Source organism: Agelaius phoeniceus, chromosome 8 (genome assembly GCF_051311805.1).
Source record: "Agelaius phoeniceus isolate bAgePho1 chromosome 8, bAgePho1.hap1, whole genome shotgun sequence".
Classification (NCBI taxonomy): domain Eukaryota; kingdom Metazoa; phylum Chordata; class Aves; order Passeriformes; family Icteridae; genus Agelaius; species Agelaius phoeniceus.
Window position 1 is genome coordinate 14,435,345 of NC_135272.1, and position 17,993 is coordinate 14,453,337.

Below are 17,993 nucleotides of genomic sequence, written 5' to 3' on the forward strand. Positions count from 1 at the left end.
TATTATCCATTCCTGGTGGGAGCATTGCAGATCCTTGTGATGGAAAGAGTTTCCCTGAAAAGCGGTGGGAAAAAAAACCCCTTAAATTGTTGTAAATGCTTTTGCCTGTGCAAGGCAAGTCTGGAGCTCTCTCTCAGGGTCCAAACCTTTAAACTTGGCATGGTTCCCTGTGTGAGAGCAGGGCAGAAGGAGCTGTTGGACTGACAGCAGCCGTGTGCGTGTTGACGGCGGCGCTGGGATTTCTCCGTGTGTCTGTAGCAATCCGTTCATCGGGCGCATGCTCCTGCTGCAGCCCTCTGTGCCCAGACACTGAGCCCTTTCATGGAGAAGTGCAGAGTCATATTTCTGAGTGCAAATTAGCCAGGGGATTGTTAGCAGTGTGGGCTTGGCCGGGCTCATTTCTGAGAGCAGCCCTGGCGCTGGAGCAGGGAGGTGTGGGCAGACACCCCCTGTGTGTGCTGCCAGCAGACGGGGGAGCCCAGGGCTGGCACCCCATTCTCTTGGGGCACAGCTTACACACAGGGCCAAGAGAGTCCTTCAGCCAAATGTCCTCCACTTTGACTTGCTGTCCCTCACTATTAGACTTTTCCATAGATTGGTGCATCAGGAGTATAATGCTTGGCACTGGGCTCGTTGTGTTATGTGCCCCAGCAGTGCTGAGGACTGGTCCCAGCCTGCTGGGAGTTGTTGGGAGCTCCTGGGATGCATTGCTGGTATTGCCCTGGGTGACTCAGTGCTGAGGCTGCTTCACTAGGACAGTCCTGAGCGTGGGACCCTGTCTGACTCCAGAGTTCCTTCCTGCCTCTAACTCCGCTTTTCCAGGCCTTTGTGGGCAAGAGCAGAGTGTTATTCTGGTGGAATGGACATGCACTGGTGTGAGCCTCAGCTTTCTCTGACTGTACAGTTCACAGGGGCAGGGGAGGAGCAAGTACTGATCTCTTCACTCTCTGTGACCAGTGACAGGAGTGGGGGAATGGCTGGAGCTGTGTCAGGGCAGGGCCAGGCTGGAGCTCAGGGAAAGGTTCTTCCCCAGAGGGTGCTGGGCACTGCCCAGGCTCCCCAGGGAATGGGCACAGCCCTAAGGCTGCCAGAGCCCCAGGAGGGTTTGGACAAAGCTCCCAGGGATGCACAGGGTGGGATTGTTGGGGTGTCTGGGCAGGGACAGGTTGGACTGGATGATCCTGATGGGTCCCTTCAAACTCAGCATATTCTGTGTTGATCAAAGGAGCCTTCTCAGAGGTGGGCACAGAGAAGCACGAGGTGCCACAGTCAGCTCTGCAGGTCTGGTGTGGACTCCTGCAACATGACTGCAAAGCCTGCAAAGGTGGCATTTTTCAAGCTGTCATTTAGTGAGTGTACCCCTGGATGCACACATCCAGCCCTGCTGAGCTGAAGGTGTCTCCCAGCATTTGTGCCACATTTTTTCAGGAATCCTCACACATACACTGAATGCTTTACTGTCAAGGTTTCTTCAGGATGTCTGTGTGCACCTGAGTATGCAGACAGGTAGCAGCCTGCTGCAGACAGCTCTGCAGGGCTTGCTGCTCTTGTCCTGTTGACAGTCCTTGTCAGCCTACAGCAACAGCAAAGGAATTCCTGGTCCACTGGGGAGGCACAGAGTGGGATGGAGATCAGCCCTGAGTTCAGAGCTGACCTCAAACACACCTGCTGGGGTGGCAGTCCTGTTTCAGGGTCTGCACAGGGGAGTTGTTGAAAGCCTTTTAGAAAAATAGTAAATTACTGAGTGAAGGGCTTCCCTCAGCCCTGCTGGTGAGCTGGAGGCTGTGAGCTGTGTTCTGAACAGTGCTGCAGGGGAAAAAAAAATCTGTGTTTCAGTGACCTTTGAATCCAGATAAAGTTTGAAAGTTCCAGGGAGTCTGATATGAAAATATGGAGTAGTGTTGGTCTTCATTAACTGTTTAACTTGAAGCATCTCCTACCCATCTAAACATAGCCATTTTTCTCTCTCCAGAGGCAAAAAAATCCCTTTGGATAGCCAAGCATCCTTTTCCACTTTGTTTGTAGGACAAGCAGTTTATGGCCTATTCTTACATTTCTCTACTCCAAATGCATTTGGACCTCTTCTCCAAATGCTAAATTTGGGGTTCATCTCAGAGAGCACTGTTGCTGGCACTCACTGAGCTCTTCTTCCTGTTCTCTTATTCTGTTATTCTAGGTTTGTGATGGCCTCAAAGAAAAGCTGTCTGGCAACTTTTGTGAAGAATGGCTTTATTGTTGCCTATCAGCAAAATTTTCACATGAAAGGGTCAGTTACTGTGTGAAGCTCTCCAGTGTCACACAAAACATCCTGTCAGTTTCCAGATCACAGAGCAGATTCTCAGTTGGTAAAAGAAGTTGTCCTTTGCTCCAGAATTAGCTTAGTGTGTTTCTTATTGCTGCTTGAACTCCTAATTAATAATGTGAATTAAAATATTCCATTTTCGTTCCCTCATTTCTTGTATTGTTTCTTTCAGCCAGCACTGGACAAGAGATGAAAAATCACTTTTTTGTAGTCATTTAATCACACAGTATTCCAGCAAAAGTGTTTTTTCTGTGTGTTGAAATTACTTCTGGTCTTTTAGGATGTTTAGAATGAAAATTATTTGTAATGAAGTCATATTTCATATTTTAAGTCAAGAGTTCTTAAAAATGTCTTGCCTGGAAGGGTACATCCTTGCACAGCTGGGAGGAATGGAACATACCAGCCTCACCCACATAACTTGGTTATGTTCAGCCAGTCCTGTTTGTCTCTGGATGGGGCTTGGAGCAGCCTGGACTAGTGGAAGGTGTCCCTGCCCATGGGATGGGGTGAGTTCAAGGTCCCTTCCAGCCCTAACAGTTCAGTGGTTCTGTAATTCTATGGTTCTGTGCAGAACTGTTGAAAGCTCTTGTTGGGTGGTGTGGGACAGGACTGGGAAGGATTTGGGTCTGTGTTTCCCTCCCTGCTGGGTGTCTGGTGGTCCATGGTGTTTGTGTTCCCACCAGGGGGGAGGCAGGCTCTTGGCACTGCTCTGTCTGCAGGCTTGGTGCAGAGACCAGAGCTTTTCAGGTGTTTCTGTTTTGGGGACCCTTGGCAAGGTGTTACAGGCCCATATTCAATGTGACCATGGAATAATCAGTGGTGCTGAGCGCCTAAATATGAAACCCGTCCATTTTTTTTTGTGAGCAGAGAGAAGAATATTTCTAAATCCCAGTGTTCCTTCCCAGTGGCTTACACACTTGCATTAATCTCAAACAGCTGCATCAGCTGGTGTCTGAGTTAGCTGCTGGGATTAAGCTGTCCTTTCAGAAATTACACAACTGTTGCAATTAATTCCTCCTTTGAACAACTGATTTCAGAGGTCAGTCACCACCCTGATCCTGCATGTATGGGATTTCCTGGGCTTCCCTTAGGGGCCTTGTTCCCTTGAAGCCAAGTCTGCTTGGAAGTACTCACAAGATGCAGCTGGCTTTTTGTTTCTTTAAAGCTTAGCAGCTTTAAAGCATGGGGAGCATGGGGTGAGCATGGGGAGAGCTAAAGACAGGTGGAGGACTTGGGATTGAAGCAGCCAGAACCTCCTTTGCATTGCAAGAGAATTCCCATTTCATGGAGGCCAGGGAAGCTGTTGACTTGTGGCATGAGGGAGCCAGAAGGGTTGATTTAGATTAGATACAAGGAAGAAGTTTTTTACAATGAGGGTGGGCAGGCCCTGGCACAGGGTGCCCAGAGAAGCTGTGGCTGCCCCTGGATCCCTGGCAGTGTCCAAGGCCAGGCTAGACAGGGCTTGGAGCAACCTGGGATCATGGAACGTGTCCCTACCCAGGGCAGGAGGTGGAATGGGATGGGCTTTAAGGTCCCATCCAACCCAAATCATTCTGGGATTCCATGATTCTCTTGTGAGGAGTGAGGGACAGGAAAGTGAGTGATTTCTTGAGGTAGCATGGAAAGAGCACAGATCCTGGTGAGCACAGAAGTATGTACACACATACATCTGTGAGTCATTCACTTGGACTTGGAAGACCACTGAAGGTTTTAAAATCAGTGCTGCTGCCAGCACAATCCATTATCCACAGCTGCTGAAGGGCACTGGGAAAGAGTTCGAGGGGAGCCCTGTGTGCTGCATTCCTGTGCTCTGAGGTCCTGTTCTTGTCCAGCTGCCCAGCCCGGGGAGCAGCACTGCTCCTGTTGCTGCTTCCACGCTCCCACGCAGCTCCCTGCCACCCATCTGGGCCCAGGTGGCCTGGGGACCAAGTTAAAATAAAAAACAAAAGAAGGTATTTCCAAAAGTCTGTCCTTAATTAAGGAAAGCCTGGAACAAATGCCAAGTCCCTAGGAAGCCAAAAAGCCTTATACATACATTAGAATTTTGGCAACTTATTTAAATGCTTAAGCAGTTCTTTGAACTTGGGCTGAATATTCAGGCTCTGTTTATGAAGTGTGTGAGCATAGTTGTGCTAAAATGAGTGATTTAGATGGTTTGGATCTGTCCAGAGTCTCTGGACTGCATTGTTGGTGTGTTATCCCTGATCCCATGGGTACCTGGGAGATCTGAGTTTCAAATTCACAGATGTGAGGTAGGGCTGGCAGACCTGAAAATCATCTATTGTCTGAGTCTCATCCCTGCTGGATGAGCAGGAGCCATATCTGCCTGTTGTGTGACAGGCAGGGCGAGTGTTTGGAAGGATACAGGGAGCCCTGCTTGATTTGTTGCTTTTTTGAGATGGTCCTGGGCAGGAGAACACAGACTAGTTGACAGTAACTCCATTTAAAATCATACAATAGAGTAAACAAATGGTTTGGATTGGAAGGGACCTTAAAGCCCATCCAGTTCCACCCCCTGCCATGGGCAGGGACACCTCCCACTAGACCAGGCTGCTCCAAGCTTCATCCAGCCTGGCCTTGGATACTTCCAGGGGCTTGATCTGTAGTAAAAACAGCTGAAATTAAATCCCTCTTACTGTGCTTGAGAAGTGTTTTGCTTCTGTCTTGTTTTGAGTTTTTTTCCTTCCTCTTTAGGATCCATGCCTTCTCTTCCAGTCTCTTCTGGTGCACTGTTCCTGGTCAAGGTAATTCAGTTCATCCCTGGCTCCCAGTGGAAACTGCCACTTCAGGGGTGGGGGTTATATTTTGACTTGGTTTTCTAAGCCTGGCAGCTTTCAGACAAAAAGAGCAGGGAGAAATGACTCGTCTGTTACTTTATTTACCACTTGTTTTGGGAAAACTAAATCCAAATTTATGTTTGACTCATATTAGGGCTCTGTGGCTGGACTCAGCTTTTTCAGTTATTTTTGGCCGGGCTGATCTCACACCCAGCATGAGAAGGGCAGCCTGGGTGACAGGAGCTCAGACCAGGAGCTGGGCTCTTGGGCTGCCTCAAGGGACTGAAAGCCAAAGGCTTTTATGCAGGATCTAAATTCAGAGGTTAAAACTCCCATCCTTGCTCAGTGCTTTGTGTGTTGGTAGTGTCATGGTAAAAAACATGAGGCTGCTGGAGTACATTATTAATAGTGGCTGGGGCTGGATGAGGTGGTGTGGATTTTTCCAGTGTTCCGGGGTCTGAAATCCCTGGAGTCTCCCCAGAGCACTGGGGGAACCCCCCATGCAGTGCCTGTTGCTGCTGGCTGGGCTCAGGAGTTGCTCAGGTGTGGTGATCACATATCCTCTGAACAGAGAGACACAGCTCTCCCAAGATTTTCCTGGGAACCTGTGAGAAAGCTCAGAGAAAGAATTAAAACAATTACTATCCCAATCTCTGCACCTGGCAGGTAATCTCTGCTTGTCAGAGAGGTTTACAAGGAGGAGTTGTCCCTTCTTGACCAATAGGTGAGCTAAGATTCCTAAAGGCCAATCAGGTCTTCAGTCCACCATTGTTTCTATAAGAACGGTGGATTTCTAATAATAAAATGTTTTTAATGCCTTCTGATGATGGAGTCTGTTTATCACCTTTGTCTGTCCCCAGTACCCCTTTGGTGATACTCAGGAAAATGCTGAGTCCTGCTCTGGGGGCTGAGCTTTGTCCTGGAGTATTTGAGCACCTCTGTTAGCACAAGCTGTGGAACAGAGCACACAGAAATGTGCTTCCTCCATCACTTTGGTGTGAGCTGTAACCTCTCTCTGAGTGGTTTATTGCTGCTCAGCTCTCAGGAACAGCACCAAGGGGAGGTACTGATGTTTTGTCCCCAGTTTCTGTGTTACAGTTGTTAGAAATGATCTACTGACAGTCTTTCCTTTGACTTTGGGCTTTGCTGTGGAGGAGACCCTGTGGGTTTAGGGCACACGGTCACCCTATGGCTCCTGCTTCAGTGGAACTCAATATTGGACCACATCCCGTAGCAGGCCTTGTGGGTGAATTGAACCCCTGGCTGCAGGCAGGGAGGAGCCAAGGGAGACAGTTAAAGGGGACATCCCTGGGGCTTCCTGGAATTTGGTTGCATTCTCAACTTAGATCTGCAAGCAGCAGGAGCTCTGGAAAAGCAAGTGCATCTTCTTCCTGTGACCCATTTTCCGTGCAACCCCAGCATCAGCAGCCTCCTGGCCACTGTCATCCTTCATGTGCTCTCAGCAGAGTGATGGGAAGGGCCCACTGGAACCTGGGCGTGCAGATTTGGCTCTCACAGCCAGAAAGGGTGAGCCCAATACCCTCCTCAAACCCTGACAGAAAGGGAAAGGGGAAAGGAGCAAAAGCTCCTTACAGCTTTTGTTTTTGAAAGCTGGCTGCCTCCAGCCAGTCCTGACTCAGCTCTGCACTGCTTGAAAGTGAAGCACTGACCCCTGTTTGAAGCTGTCCTTCCCACCCTGTTTGCTGAAGGGAGAAGGTGGTAAATGCTGAATTCAGTAGGAAAATTACTGCAGGGCCCTGGCTGTGGAGTTTGCCTCAGCTGTGTCTCAGCATAACCCCATACTCTTGACAAGCCAGCAGCACACAGGATGCATTTTGTCCTCTAGTATTTTTCCTATACAGATGGTGAAGGTGAAAATTTTCTCCTCTGACCCAGTGCCTGAGGTAAATGAATTAAATAGCTTGGGAGAACAGGCCAGAGTGTGAAGAAGTGAAAAAGGGGGATTGTTATTTTTAAGTCCCGTTTTGGGGAGGAAAAGAGGAGAACAACCATCAAAGCCTAAATTAACTCCCTCTCGCAAACATTATTTGAGGAGACATTATCAAGCTAAAAATATGAGCAGTTTGTAAAAGGAGCTGTTTTCTGCATGTGCTGCTGCTCACATTACTTAATTAAAACAGGAGGTGCTTAACATCATGCTTTGATTTTCCACTGTGCATGATCCATGAGTTTTTTTGGGAGGGGTACTTTGCTGAGCATGAACAATGAGGGCTTGTGTCCATGGTACAACTCCTGTTAAAGCCAAAGTCAATATTGAAGTGGTTGTAGTTCTGTCGACATAAGCCCCTCTACCAACATTCTCACTCGCTCAAACTTTTCAAAAATGTAACTTCTGTTTATTGGAAATGGGTTTAAATCTGAGTGGAAAAAGCTGCCATGTTACTGGAATAGAGGTGTCCATCTGGAGGTATGTTCTGGTCTATTTATTAGTCTTTCTTTTCTGAAAAGAGTGGGAGGAATTAGAATTTTTTTCCTCTATTTTTCCTGGTTGTGTTGCACAGGCTTTAGCTTGTAAATCTTGTAGGGGACCTTTTTTCTTTAATTAAATCCTAGATGTTTTTAATCAGCTCTTGAAAATGGTGTTGCTGATTCACTCAAAAAACAGGATTTGAACTTGGTGCCAGCTCAACAGTGTTGCTGATAGACTCCCACACAGAGAATGGTGCTGTGCTTACCAACTTGCTTTCAGAAAATACACCCAAAATCCAGTCATTGCCTTAGTCTAAGGGCCATGTGGACAAGCCATGCTCCTGGTGAGCTGAGTGGAGCTGAGTTACAGTGATCCACTCTCTTCGTCCTGTCAAGTGCAGATCATGGACCAGTAAGGATAAGAGGGTGGAGTAAAAACACTTTTCCAGCACAGGCAAGTGGGCAGAGGTGATAGCATCTCTTGTGTGCCATGTTCTCACCACTAAACTGAAGTCTTAGCTGTGTGCTTGGCTTCTTGAAATGCTACAGAGTGCTACAGAAGAAGTGTTTATAACAAGGAGTGTCCTGATGTGCCTCTCAGGGCTTGAGGAGCTCTTGCTCCCAGTGAGAAGTCCTGCTCATATTTTAATTAGCTTGTTTTTCTTGAGCAGGGGTTGTCATTTCAAAAAAAAAAAAAAGAGGGAAAAATAAAGTATGTGCCTGTTTTTCCACACAGTGCTATTGCAAACACCAGAGCTGCTATTTTTTTTCGGGGGGAGGGGGGAAAAGGTGAATTGATTCAGATACTACAAAAGGAGTCAGTGCTGATGCTGTTTGATCTCAAATCAATTATTCTGTAACTAATAGTGATAATTGCTTTTGTAATGGCTTGGGTTTTTTGGGGGGGTTGGTTTGGTTTGGGTCATTTTTGTTGGGTTTTTTGAGCTCAAAGCTGGAAGAACAAAGGTTTGCCAAACTGCTAGTCATAGGGTGTGTTTCATCCAGGGTGGAACAGACTTTATTGCCTTTGAGGACTTCTGGGCTTAGAAATGCTGCTGGGTGGATAGTCCTGGAGAGAGCTGTCCCTCCATTGTGCCAGAGCCTTGGCTGATCTCTGCCTTTGAGAGGTCTGCTGGGATGTGGATTTACCTTCCATGTATCACCAGGACAGCCTGGGCACTAAAGTCATAGAATGATGGAATGGTTTGGGTTGGAAAATGCCATTTTCTTCCAGCAGATTCCTTGTGGGTAGATCCAGAGATCCCTTCAGCTCCCATTTGCTCATCTTGCTTCTGGCTGGAGGATGTTGGCTGATGGTATCATCCAGGGTGAATTTTGTCAAGGGCCTGGTGTCCTACCAGGAGCAGGATGGAGTACTCCAGGTGTGATGGGAAGAGCATCCTTCATCCCCCTTGTTGTGCTTGGGGAGGCAGAGGTCTTCCTCCAACTCTGCCAGTCCCTGGCGTCAACTTCAGGGTTTCTTCTGCTAGTCAGAGACTGGGGCTATGTGTAGCAGCTTTGGTAATCATGGTGACTCTTTTCTCTGAGCTTGGATGACTTTACGTTTTCATGTTGTCACAGAAATTTGTGTGTTGTTTGAGAGCTCTGGGTTTCTATTGCACAGCCCTGCAAACAACTCCCCATCTAGAACATTTTGGGCTTGTGTGTGCACAAAGTTGAATGGAGAAGGATCTCCTGGCTGAGATGGGAGCAGCCAACATGAAACAGATTAGTTTGAGATGTGTGCAGCTGGAGCTTCCCCTTTCCCTGCCCAGACTGCAGCAAATCCCTTCACATGTCCCCACTGATGTGAGGTTAGAAGGACTGGGATGAGGTTAGAAAGAATGGGAAGAGGCTTGCTGAGCTTGCTGAGGGCAAGAGGCACATGGACCTGACTCTGTGAGAGCTGTGTGCTTACTTTAAAGGGTCTCCATGGTCCTTAAGGCTGGTCTGGACGTGGAAAAGAGGATGTTGTGGGATGAGCTGCAGCATTCCCAGGGTGGCCACTCTCCTCTTGGCCTCGTTTGTGTGATGTCCAGTTGCATTGTGGCCACAGTGCCACCTTCTTGGTGCCACTGCAGCTCCAGTGACAACAGTGAACATGAAGCCGTTCCCCAGGCCTCTGGTATTTTAGGAATTCTGGAGCTGTTTGCTGACTGTGCAGCTGGAACGTGGGAGGAAAGCAGAGTGAGAGCTGTGGGACACCTTGGTGGCTGTGGGAGCCCAAGGAAGTGTGTGATAATGGGCTCCAGGGGATGAGCTTCATCCATGAAACACATGGAGCAAGCTGGACTTACACCAAGTCAGCACTGAGACTGTTTTAGGCCAGTTTGAACATCATTGCAAACCAGATCTACAGTGCAGCATGAGCCAGGGTCTTGGACTAAAGCAAACCCTGGAGCCCTGACTAAGCCCAGCCTTGCTCTGTCACAGGAGAGCAGTTCATGACACAGGAACCAGCCTCTAACACTTGCTGAACTTTCACTATTTGTTGTTTCAGCAGACATGAATAAATATTCAACAAATAAGCCTCCTGGCCTTAAGTGATTGTCATGTTCTGACTATAAATAAACTGAAAATCCAAGTTCTTGGTTCCTTTTTACTTTAAAGCAGGCTAGACCCCATGGCAATGGTATGTTCCTGTTGCACAAAGTGAAAAGGGCTCATGTCCTGGTTTTCATCTCTAGGGTCATATGGTGACTTGGAGTGGAGGTATTTTCCTGAAGTAGCTTTGGACTAGCTGTAGGGTCTGGGATGTGGCTCCTTTCTGCCTGTCCTCTCCCCTGGCTACAGGGAGCTCTGGCTTTAAGTAAGGTGGAGGGTGTTCTGGGAAGTGCCTTTGGGTCCCTGGAGCTGGAGGATGAACCAATAAATGTATAGCAGTTGATGGGAGCTTCCAGCAACCTCCTCAGTGATGTGTTTCACACTGGCTTTACTGTCTGCACCACACCTTGTGGGACTGTTTGTACTCCCAGAGGAATATGCAGGGATTATAAATTCCCAGTGGAGCTTGCTGAGCTGTGCACTGCCACAGGACTGTGCTTTCCTGCCCATTCCAGCTAGGAAAAATGAGCAGCCCTGTCAGTGAGAGGAGTTTGTGCTGGGATCTGACACAATCCCATGCTGGGTGTGCAAATCCTGGTCCTGGGGAGGAGCAGCTGGGATGGGACTTGGCTCACTCATCCTGTGACTTGAAGCCTTGAGCACCCCAGGCAGAGAGCAGTGTGTGGGAGCATTTCCATGGGATTGCTGTCAGGGATGGGAATCTGTGCCTCCTGCTCCAGTCTGTTCAGCTCAGCCCTGAGGGAACAAAACTGTTCTTCAGAGGGCACTGTGTCTCTCCCCTCCACTAAGAGCACATTTTAGTCATTTGTTTCAGTTATTACATGGTTCTTTTGTCAGCCCACAGGCTTTGTGCCCTTCCCCTTTCCACAGTGGTGGTACTCAGTCAGCAGCTGGGGTTAAACCTCAGTCTTAAACCTGTTAAACCTCAGTCTTGTCTTTTGTGGTGGCTGGACTGGGCAGAGGGCTCCATGGTAAAGCAGGGTTTAGTCACAAACCTTGTGCTAACTGCTTCCTTTGCTCTTGCTTTGCCAGGGCAGCCACTGACCACAACATTGACAACACCACAGCAATCCTCAGGGAGTGGCTGAAGAATGTGCAGCACCTGTACCACGACGTGGAGTGGAGACCCATGGAGGAGCCCCCGTGAGTACCTGGGAGGGCTCTTGGCTGCACAGCCCAAATTCCCAAGGTTTTCTGTTTCCAAAACAGGAGCTGGTACTAAATGTCTAAGTGTTAAAATGTGGATTATTTGCTTTCTGGAGTCTGTCCCATTAAAATTGTTTTCTTAGGGAAAAAGGTGAGGTAAGGTCTCTAGAAAGGTCTCTGACTTTAGAGAAGCACCTCATGCAGAATTTTGTGGAAGAAACTATTTTCCATTCAGTATTTAGCATCTGTAGCTGCTCTCTTTGCACGGTAAACAAATTACATCAAGAGCTACAGGGAATTTAAATTACCATTCTTTATTTGCAAGGAAGCAGAGAAATTATAGCCCCATTCATAATATCTATGAAAACTCTGACACATCAAATATTCAGTAAGTGCTGAGCCAGAGAACTAGATTTAATCCCACATAGTGTGCCTTTACGTGATTTGCAGGACTATTGCTTTGAAATATGATGTGTTGGATTTTTATTACTTTAATTTTTATTTATTTTGAAGATCAGCTGTTCCTGGGTTTGTTCTGTTTTCAGTTTCTTCCATCAAGGCAAATTACATCAGTTTCCCCTTCCTTTAGGCCTGCTTTTATATTTGAGTTCCTCACTGCAGTGATGGGGAGCTTGCGGTACAAACCCTCAGGGAGTGCTGGTTTTATTGACATTTTTAATCCTTTCCTTTGAATTGAGTTTCCTTCATCCTGCCAAACTTTGCTTAAGTTCTGCAAAAACCTTTTGAAATTCTTAGCTCCTTCCCTGACTTAACTCTGGCACTGTTTCAAAGTCCTGGATTTTTATTCCTCGTTGGGATGTGCCCCTGGGTTCCCTTCCATCTTTGTTAAAAAGCCATGGTTTGGAGCTGAAGGCAGAGCCATGCATGTGACTTTGCTGCCGTGCTGGGGCTGGCTGTTGGGAGATTTAGGGGCTGCTCCTGGGATGTGTTAGCAGTTCCCAATAATGCCCAGAGCCCTGGGGGAGGCCAGGCTGCCTTCATCTTCACATCCCAGCCCTGCTGGTGCTGCTGGGCCGAGGGGGGCTGGATTTACAGAGGGCAGATGAGTTTGTACCCCCGGCCAGAGGGGTCAGGGGGCTGCAGGTGGGTTTGGAGGGTCCCCTCTGCTGCCACAGCAGCTCCTGCCCTGCGTGGTGTTGTCAGAAAACTGGCACTGCCTGTTCTCTGGTGCCTTCTGTGCTCATGCCAGCACAGAACTTGGAATTATTCTCCCTCAAAACCTCTCCTGGGTTGCCTGAGGTGACTCTAATGCTGTTTTGCTTTCATAATGAAGGCAGCAATGGAATTCTTTCTTTCCTTCTTTCTTTCCTTTTTTTCCTCCTTCCTTCTTTCCTCCTCCCTTCCTCCTCCTTTCCTTTTTTTCCCTTCTTTTCTGTTTTTTTGGTGTAATAAAGCCCAGACATGGATTGCAGTCACTTTTTATTTCTCTTCTAGGTCCTACCCAGAAGAGATGGGGCCGAAGCACTGGCCCAGCTCTCGGTTCACGCACGTGATGAAGCTGCGCCAGGCTGCCCTGCGCGCTGCCCGGGACAAGTGGTCAGACTACATCCTGGTGAGCACGAGCTCTGATTCATTACTAAAGCTTTCCAGGTGCTCTCTTCAGTACTGGGGGCTGTCAGAAAGTTTTCTCTCCAGCCAAGGACAGGTTGAGATGTCGTGGGTCATTTCTTGGTCTGGTGAGCCAGAGACTTTGTGGTGAGGGAGGTGAGTCTTGGCTGAGCTTGGAGCTTTCTCCACTGGCACCAGGAGTGAACACAGTCCTGGTGGTGGCAGGGTCCCCCAGATTGAGCCCCACCTGGTGAAATGTAAGGGAAATAGTTGTGCAGGGCAGTTGTGGGAAGATACTGCCTTTGGTCACTGTTAGGGGGGTGTTCCCAAAGCCTCCAAGCAAGGTGAGGTGTGAGGCAGTTGAGGAGTTGTTCTTGATGCTTTTCACAGAATGAACTCACCCTGAATTTCCAGTGATGTTATTTTCCCTGGCAGCTCCCTGTGCTGGCACGAGGCTGTATGGAGTCAGGGAAGCTCTCTGCCCATCTCATTGCTGTGCCCAGGAGCAGATGCCCCCAGCTTCCCCGTGACAGCCCTGTGCCCTAGGGAGTCAAACCCACCAGCTCACTGCTTTTAGGGTGTTTTTTTGCTTACCTAATGGAATCATAAAATTGTTAAGGCTGGAGAAGGCCTGAGATCTCTGAGTCCAGCTGTTGACCTGCCATGTTCACCATTAAGCCACATTCCCAGGTGCACACATTTTTCAATACTTCCAGGGATGGTGACTCCCCCCCTGCCCTGGACAGCCTATTTCAATGCCTGGCCATTCTTTTAGAAAGAATTTTCCTAATACCCAGTCTAAACTTCCCTGGGAGCAGAGCCTGACCCCTCGGCTGTCCCCTCCTGTCAGGAGCTGTGCAGAGCCACAAGGTTCCCCCTGAGCCTCCTTTGCTCCAGGCTGAGCCCCTTTCCAGCTCCCTCAGCCACTCCTGGTGCTCCATTCCCTTCCCTGGCCCTGCTCCAGCCCCTCAAGGTCTTTTCTCATTGTGAGAGCCAGAGGTGCCCCAGCAGTGGCAGCACAGGGGACAGGCACTGCCCTGGGCCTGTGCCCACACCTGGGCTGCTCATGTACCTCTGGCTGCCTCACTCCCAAGAAAGCATCAAGGGATTCGTATTGTTTCATCTGTTAACAGTTTTTTTTCCCCTCTTCCCTCTCTAGTTTATTGATGCAGATAATTTACTGACCAACCCAGAGACCCTGAAGCTGCTGATAGCAGAGAACAAGACCCTGGTGGCGCCGATGCTCGAGTCCCGCTCGCTCTACTCCAACTTCTGGTGTGGCATCACTCCCCAGGCAGGTGACCCCAGAACAGTGCTGGGGGCTGTGTGACTGGTGTCCTCCAGGGGCTCCTGCTCCTGTCTCTGGAGCAGCAGCCATCCTTCCTGTTCTCTGGGCCTTCCCATCTGCTGCTGTAGCTCTGAGGTGGTGTTAACATGTGCTATGATCCCACACAAACCATTCTGATAAACACATCAGAATTTTTTAAGGTGGTTTCATGTTTCTGTAATGGCCTTAAAACCCTTGGTGCTTAATTTTAGGCCAGTTCTTTTTTTTGTATAGTGATGCTAATCCAAGAGGAATTTGCTTTTCTTTCCACAGATCTCCATTGTGTCTAAGTTATCTTTCTCATCTATGAACAGGATTTTTGAAGTGGGGCAGCATCCTTTGCCTTGTAGGGAGTGTGTGTGCTGAAGTGTGCATGTAACAGGTACTGGTGCTGAGCCTAACAATTAGAGTTCCATGTTACCTTTTCAATGTTCCTTTTCATGTTACTTCTGATCCACATAACTGCATTGGATCAGAGCACAGGCTCATCTGCAGATATCTAGGGAATTGTAGAAGAATAGGGCAAAAAAAGTGAGTATTACTTCCCTAAAATACTTTTATTTCCTCTGAAAATCCCCTTCTGGGTTTTTGAGGAATATATTTGTCTTTAAAGCTCTCAGTGATTTTTTTTTTAGTCTACAGAAATCCCTGTCTGAATCTCTTTTTTGGCACCCACACCATCTTCTGGCAAGGAGTTCCACAGTTCAGACCAAGTAATTGGATAAAAATAGCAGGAAAAGGTCCTGAACTTTCCAAATTCTTGGGAAGTAAATAGAGAGATAAGGAAGGGAGTGTGACGAGGTGTGTTTGCTTGTTTCACTTGGGTTTGTTTGCTTTGTTTGAAAATGGAGATACAAACTTCATAGCAAAGGTATTGATTGTGCTTGAAGTTTTTGAGTCTAAGTCCTGAGTCAGCCAAGGTTTTCCACTGGGGTACATCAGCCCTGCTTCCAGGCTGGAGTGGATCTCTGCCCATGTGCACCAGCCCCAGCCCTACCTCTCCAGCAGGAAGTTTCCACCGTTTCCAGCACTAACTGAGAAAAGGGGAGAGGACAACCAGCAAAGGCATCTTGCAGAATTTGGTTTAAAAAAAAAAATCCTGCTGGAGTGAAGAGGATAGTTCTCCCTTCATTTTTCCTTTTCTCTTGTTTCTGCATGTGGTCCCAGGGCTGTGTGTGCTCAGCCTTGCTCTCCCAGGGGGCTTGGGGAGGGAATCACAGCTGGAGCCCATCCTGAAACACAGCCTTCCCCAGCACAGGGCCACTGAGCCAAGCCCAGCTCCAGACAGGCTGGCATTTATCTGTCATGGAGCAAAGCTGGGGAGAGGCAGCAGTGGGGGAGTTGGAGCCCTCCTTGCCTAGATGTGGTTTATGAGCAGGGACAGCCCCAAAAACCTGGGGGTGAGGAGGAGGAGGAGGAGGAAAGATGATGTCCAGCCTCTTCACTCGTGGGGATTCTGAGATGTCTGCTAAAGGGTGGGTGTGTTAACCCTTCCTTTGGTGGGAATGCCAGTCACATCTCCTCCCACTGCTCCTTGATGGCTGTGTTTGGGATATCCCATCCTCACAGTATGGTCACAGTGCACCATACTGAAAGGCAGAGGGAGCTGGCAGATCCATAACCAGGCACATTGCACCACACCCTGGCCCCACACAGCCCAGGGCAGAGCAGTTCTGCTGGCTTTTGCTCAGCCAGTGCCTGAATGCTCATGGAAAATTGAACATAAATGAGCTTTAACTTCTTTTAGTGACTCATTTTTTCTGTAAAGCTCAGAATCTGCTCTGGATTCAACCATCCAGATGTCAGTTTCATGCTCTGGGGTTTTCTTCCTGGAGGAATTCAGTGTATTTATTACAACACAAGCCACACACTGTGGGTGTTGCACCCAGAGTGCTGGAAGTCTGGCAGAGCTCCTGGGTACAGGGAATTAGCCAGGAGCTGACTAAAGTGCCTCCCCAGGCAGAGTCAGGAGTGAGTATCAAACCTGCTTGCCCCACTGTGGAGGAAGCAGGGATTCTTACACAGCTGATGGAGACTGAGATGCTGCCTTCACTGCAGCTACAACAAATGATTTTTTTAAAGTCATGGATAGGATGGAATTTATGGATAGAATTAATTTGCAGATCCTATTCTCTGAGATGCTCAATGGACTCTGTGCCTGTTGAGTGTGGAAGATGTCATGGATGCTCAGCAGCTTCCAGGAGCAGGCTGCAGAGTCAAAGTGCAGAAAAGGTTTTGAAGAACCAGAAGAAAATAGTCTGAGGTTTGAAGCTCCATTGCAGGGGAATTTTACAGTGGAAAGGTTGGGCTCTCCAAGAGCTCCTATAAAGTAGGGAGAAGGACAGTTTTCACCTTTTGGGAAGAAGACTGTTTCTAAATACTTGACTGAGCTGTTTCCAAATGGGAGACTCTGAAAAAGCTGAGAGTTGAGCCCTGGTGAGCCTCTGCAGGAGAGCTCAGGGTGTGAGCTTTTGCTAAGGAGCAGCTTTGAAACAGGAATCTCTTGTGCCAACAGCCCCCTCTTTGTGGTTTCAGGGCTACTACAGGAGGACCCTGGAGTACCCCCTGATCCGGGAGTGGAAGAGGATGGGCTGCTTTGCTGTCCCCATGGTGCATTCCACATTCCTCATTGACCTGAGGAAGGAGGCCTCTGCCAAGCTGGCCTTCTACCCCCCACACCAGGACTACACCTGGAGCTTCGATGATATCATGGTCTTTGCCTTCTCCAGTCGCCAGGCAGGTGTGTCCAGGGCCCCTGCTGGGGAGGGCTCCCTCCTGGAGACTCACGGGCCTCCACTGCAGGGGCACAGCCCAAAAGTCCTGGGTGGGCTTCCATGGGGAGTTCAGACCCTGCTCCCTTTCCTCTTTGGGATCTGCTCAGGGGTAACCAGCAGCAAGTGACTGGAAAGGCAGTTTTGGATTGCTCCTTGTTTCAGAGGATGTGGGGCTGTTCTTGGGATGGGGCAATATTTCAGAGACAAACCCTGGGATTCCACCCTTGGGTGGTGTCACAGCAGGTGAACACAGGGGGTGCTGGGAGAGTGGAAGGTGGTCTGGGGGTGAGGTACCTAAAGTTACCACTTCCAAAAGATCCATGAGGAAGGGGGTGAGGACAAGAGATTCAAACCACAGAATCCTAGAACAGTTCAGGTTAGGAGGGACCTTACAGCTCATCTCATTCCACACCCTGCCATGGGCACAGGCACCTTCCACTAGAGCTGGTTGCTCCAAGCCCCATCCAACCTGGCCTTGAGTACTTCCAGGGAGAGGAAATCTCTGGCTGTTGATGTTTTAAGAGAGCTCCAGGTGTTGCTGAGACATCACTGTCTCTGAAGTGCCTGCTGCTGCTGCTGTTCATGCTTGTGGTGAGGATGTTTAGTCCCGTTGATTTCTGGAGAGTGGCTCTTGGGAATGTTCTGATCCAGCTGTCCAGGCTGCCAGACCTGTGTGTAGCAGTGTCACAGCTGAAGGGGCTCCCAGGACTGGAATGGCCATCTCTGTTGTTCTTTGCCTGCTGTGGTGGAAAAGGAAAAGTTTGGGGCATTGTAAGGAAAAAGGGATTGGTGAAACCTCAGCAGCACCCATAAATGCCTTCTGTTCAGAAGTGAGTGGGTTGGTGGGGTGAAATATCAAGGAGAAGTTGCTCATGAATCCTCTGAGTGATGTGCAGTTGGTGCTCCCTGTCCTGTGCAGAAGATGTAAAGTTAAGGAGAGCAGGAAGGGCTGCTCTTGGGAGCAGGCAGGCAGGGAGAAAGCCAAGGGAAGAAGGGCTGCTGTTGTTGTTCTGCAGGCTGAGCCTCCCTTCCCCCTGATCCCAGACCAGCACAGCAGCCACCAGCTGCCTGTAGCTTCCCTTTTAGTGCTGGGTCTGGTTGGC

At 48.8% G+C, this 17,993-nt stretch overlaps 1 protein-coding gene across 1 annotated transcript in view; it reads left to right on the forward strand.

The window, feature by feature from the left end:
* Positions 1-17,993, forward strand: part of COLGALT2 (collagen beta(1-O)galactosyltransferase 2) — a 47,879-nt gene that overhangs the window by 19,440 nt on the left and 10,446 nt on the right. The window contains exons 2-5 of the mRNA XM_077182044.1: positions 11,107-11,217; positions 12,676-12,793; positions 13,949-14,083; positions 16,652-16,856. Coding sequence (XP_077038159.1) covers positions 11,107-11,217; positions 12,676-12,793; positions 13,949-14,083; positions 16,652-16,856 — 569 coding nt within the window. The remainder of the gene's footprint in view (positions 1-11,106; positions 11,218-12,675; positions 12,794-13,948; positions 14,084-16,651; positions 16,857-17,993) is intronic.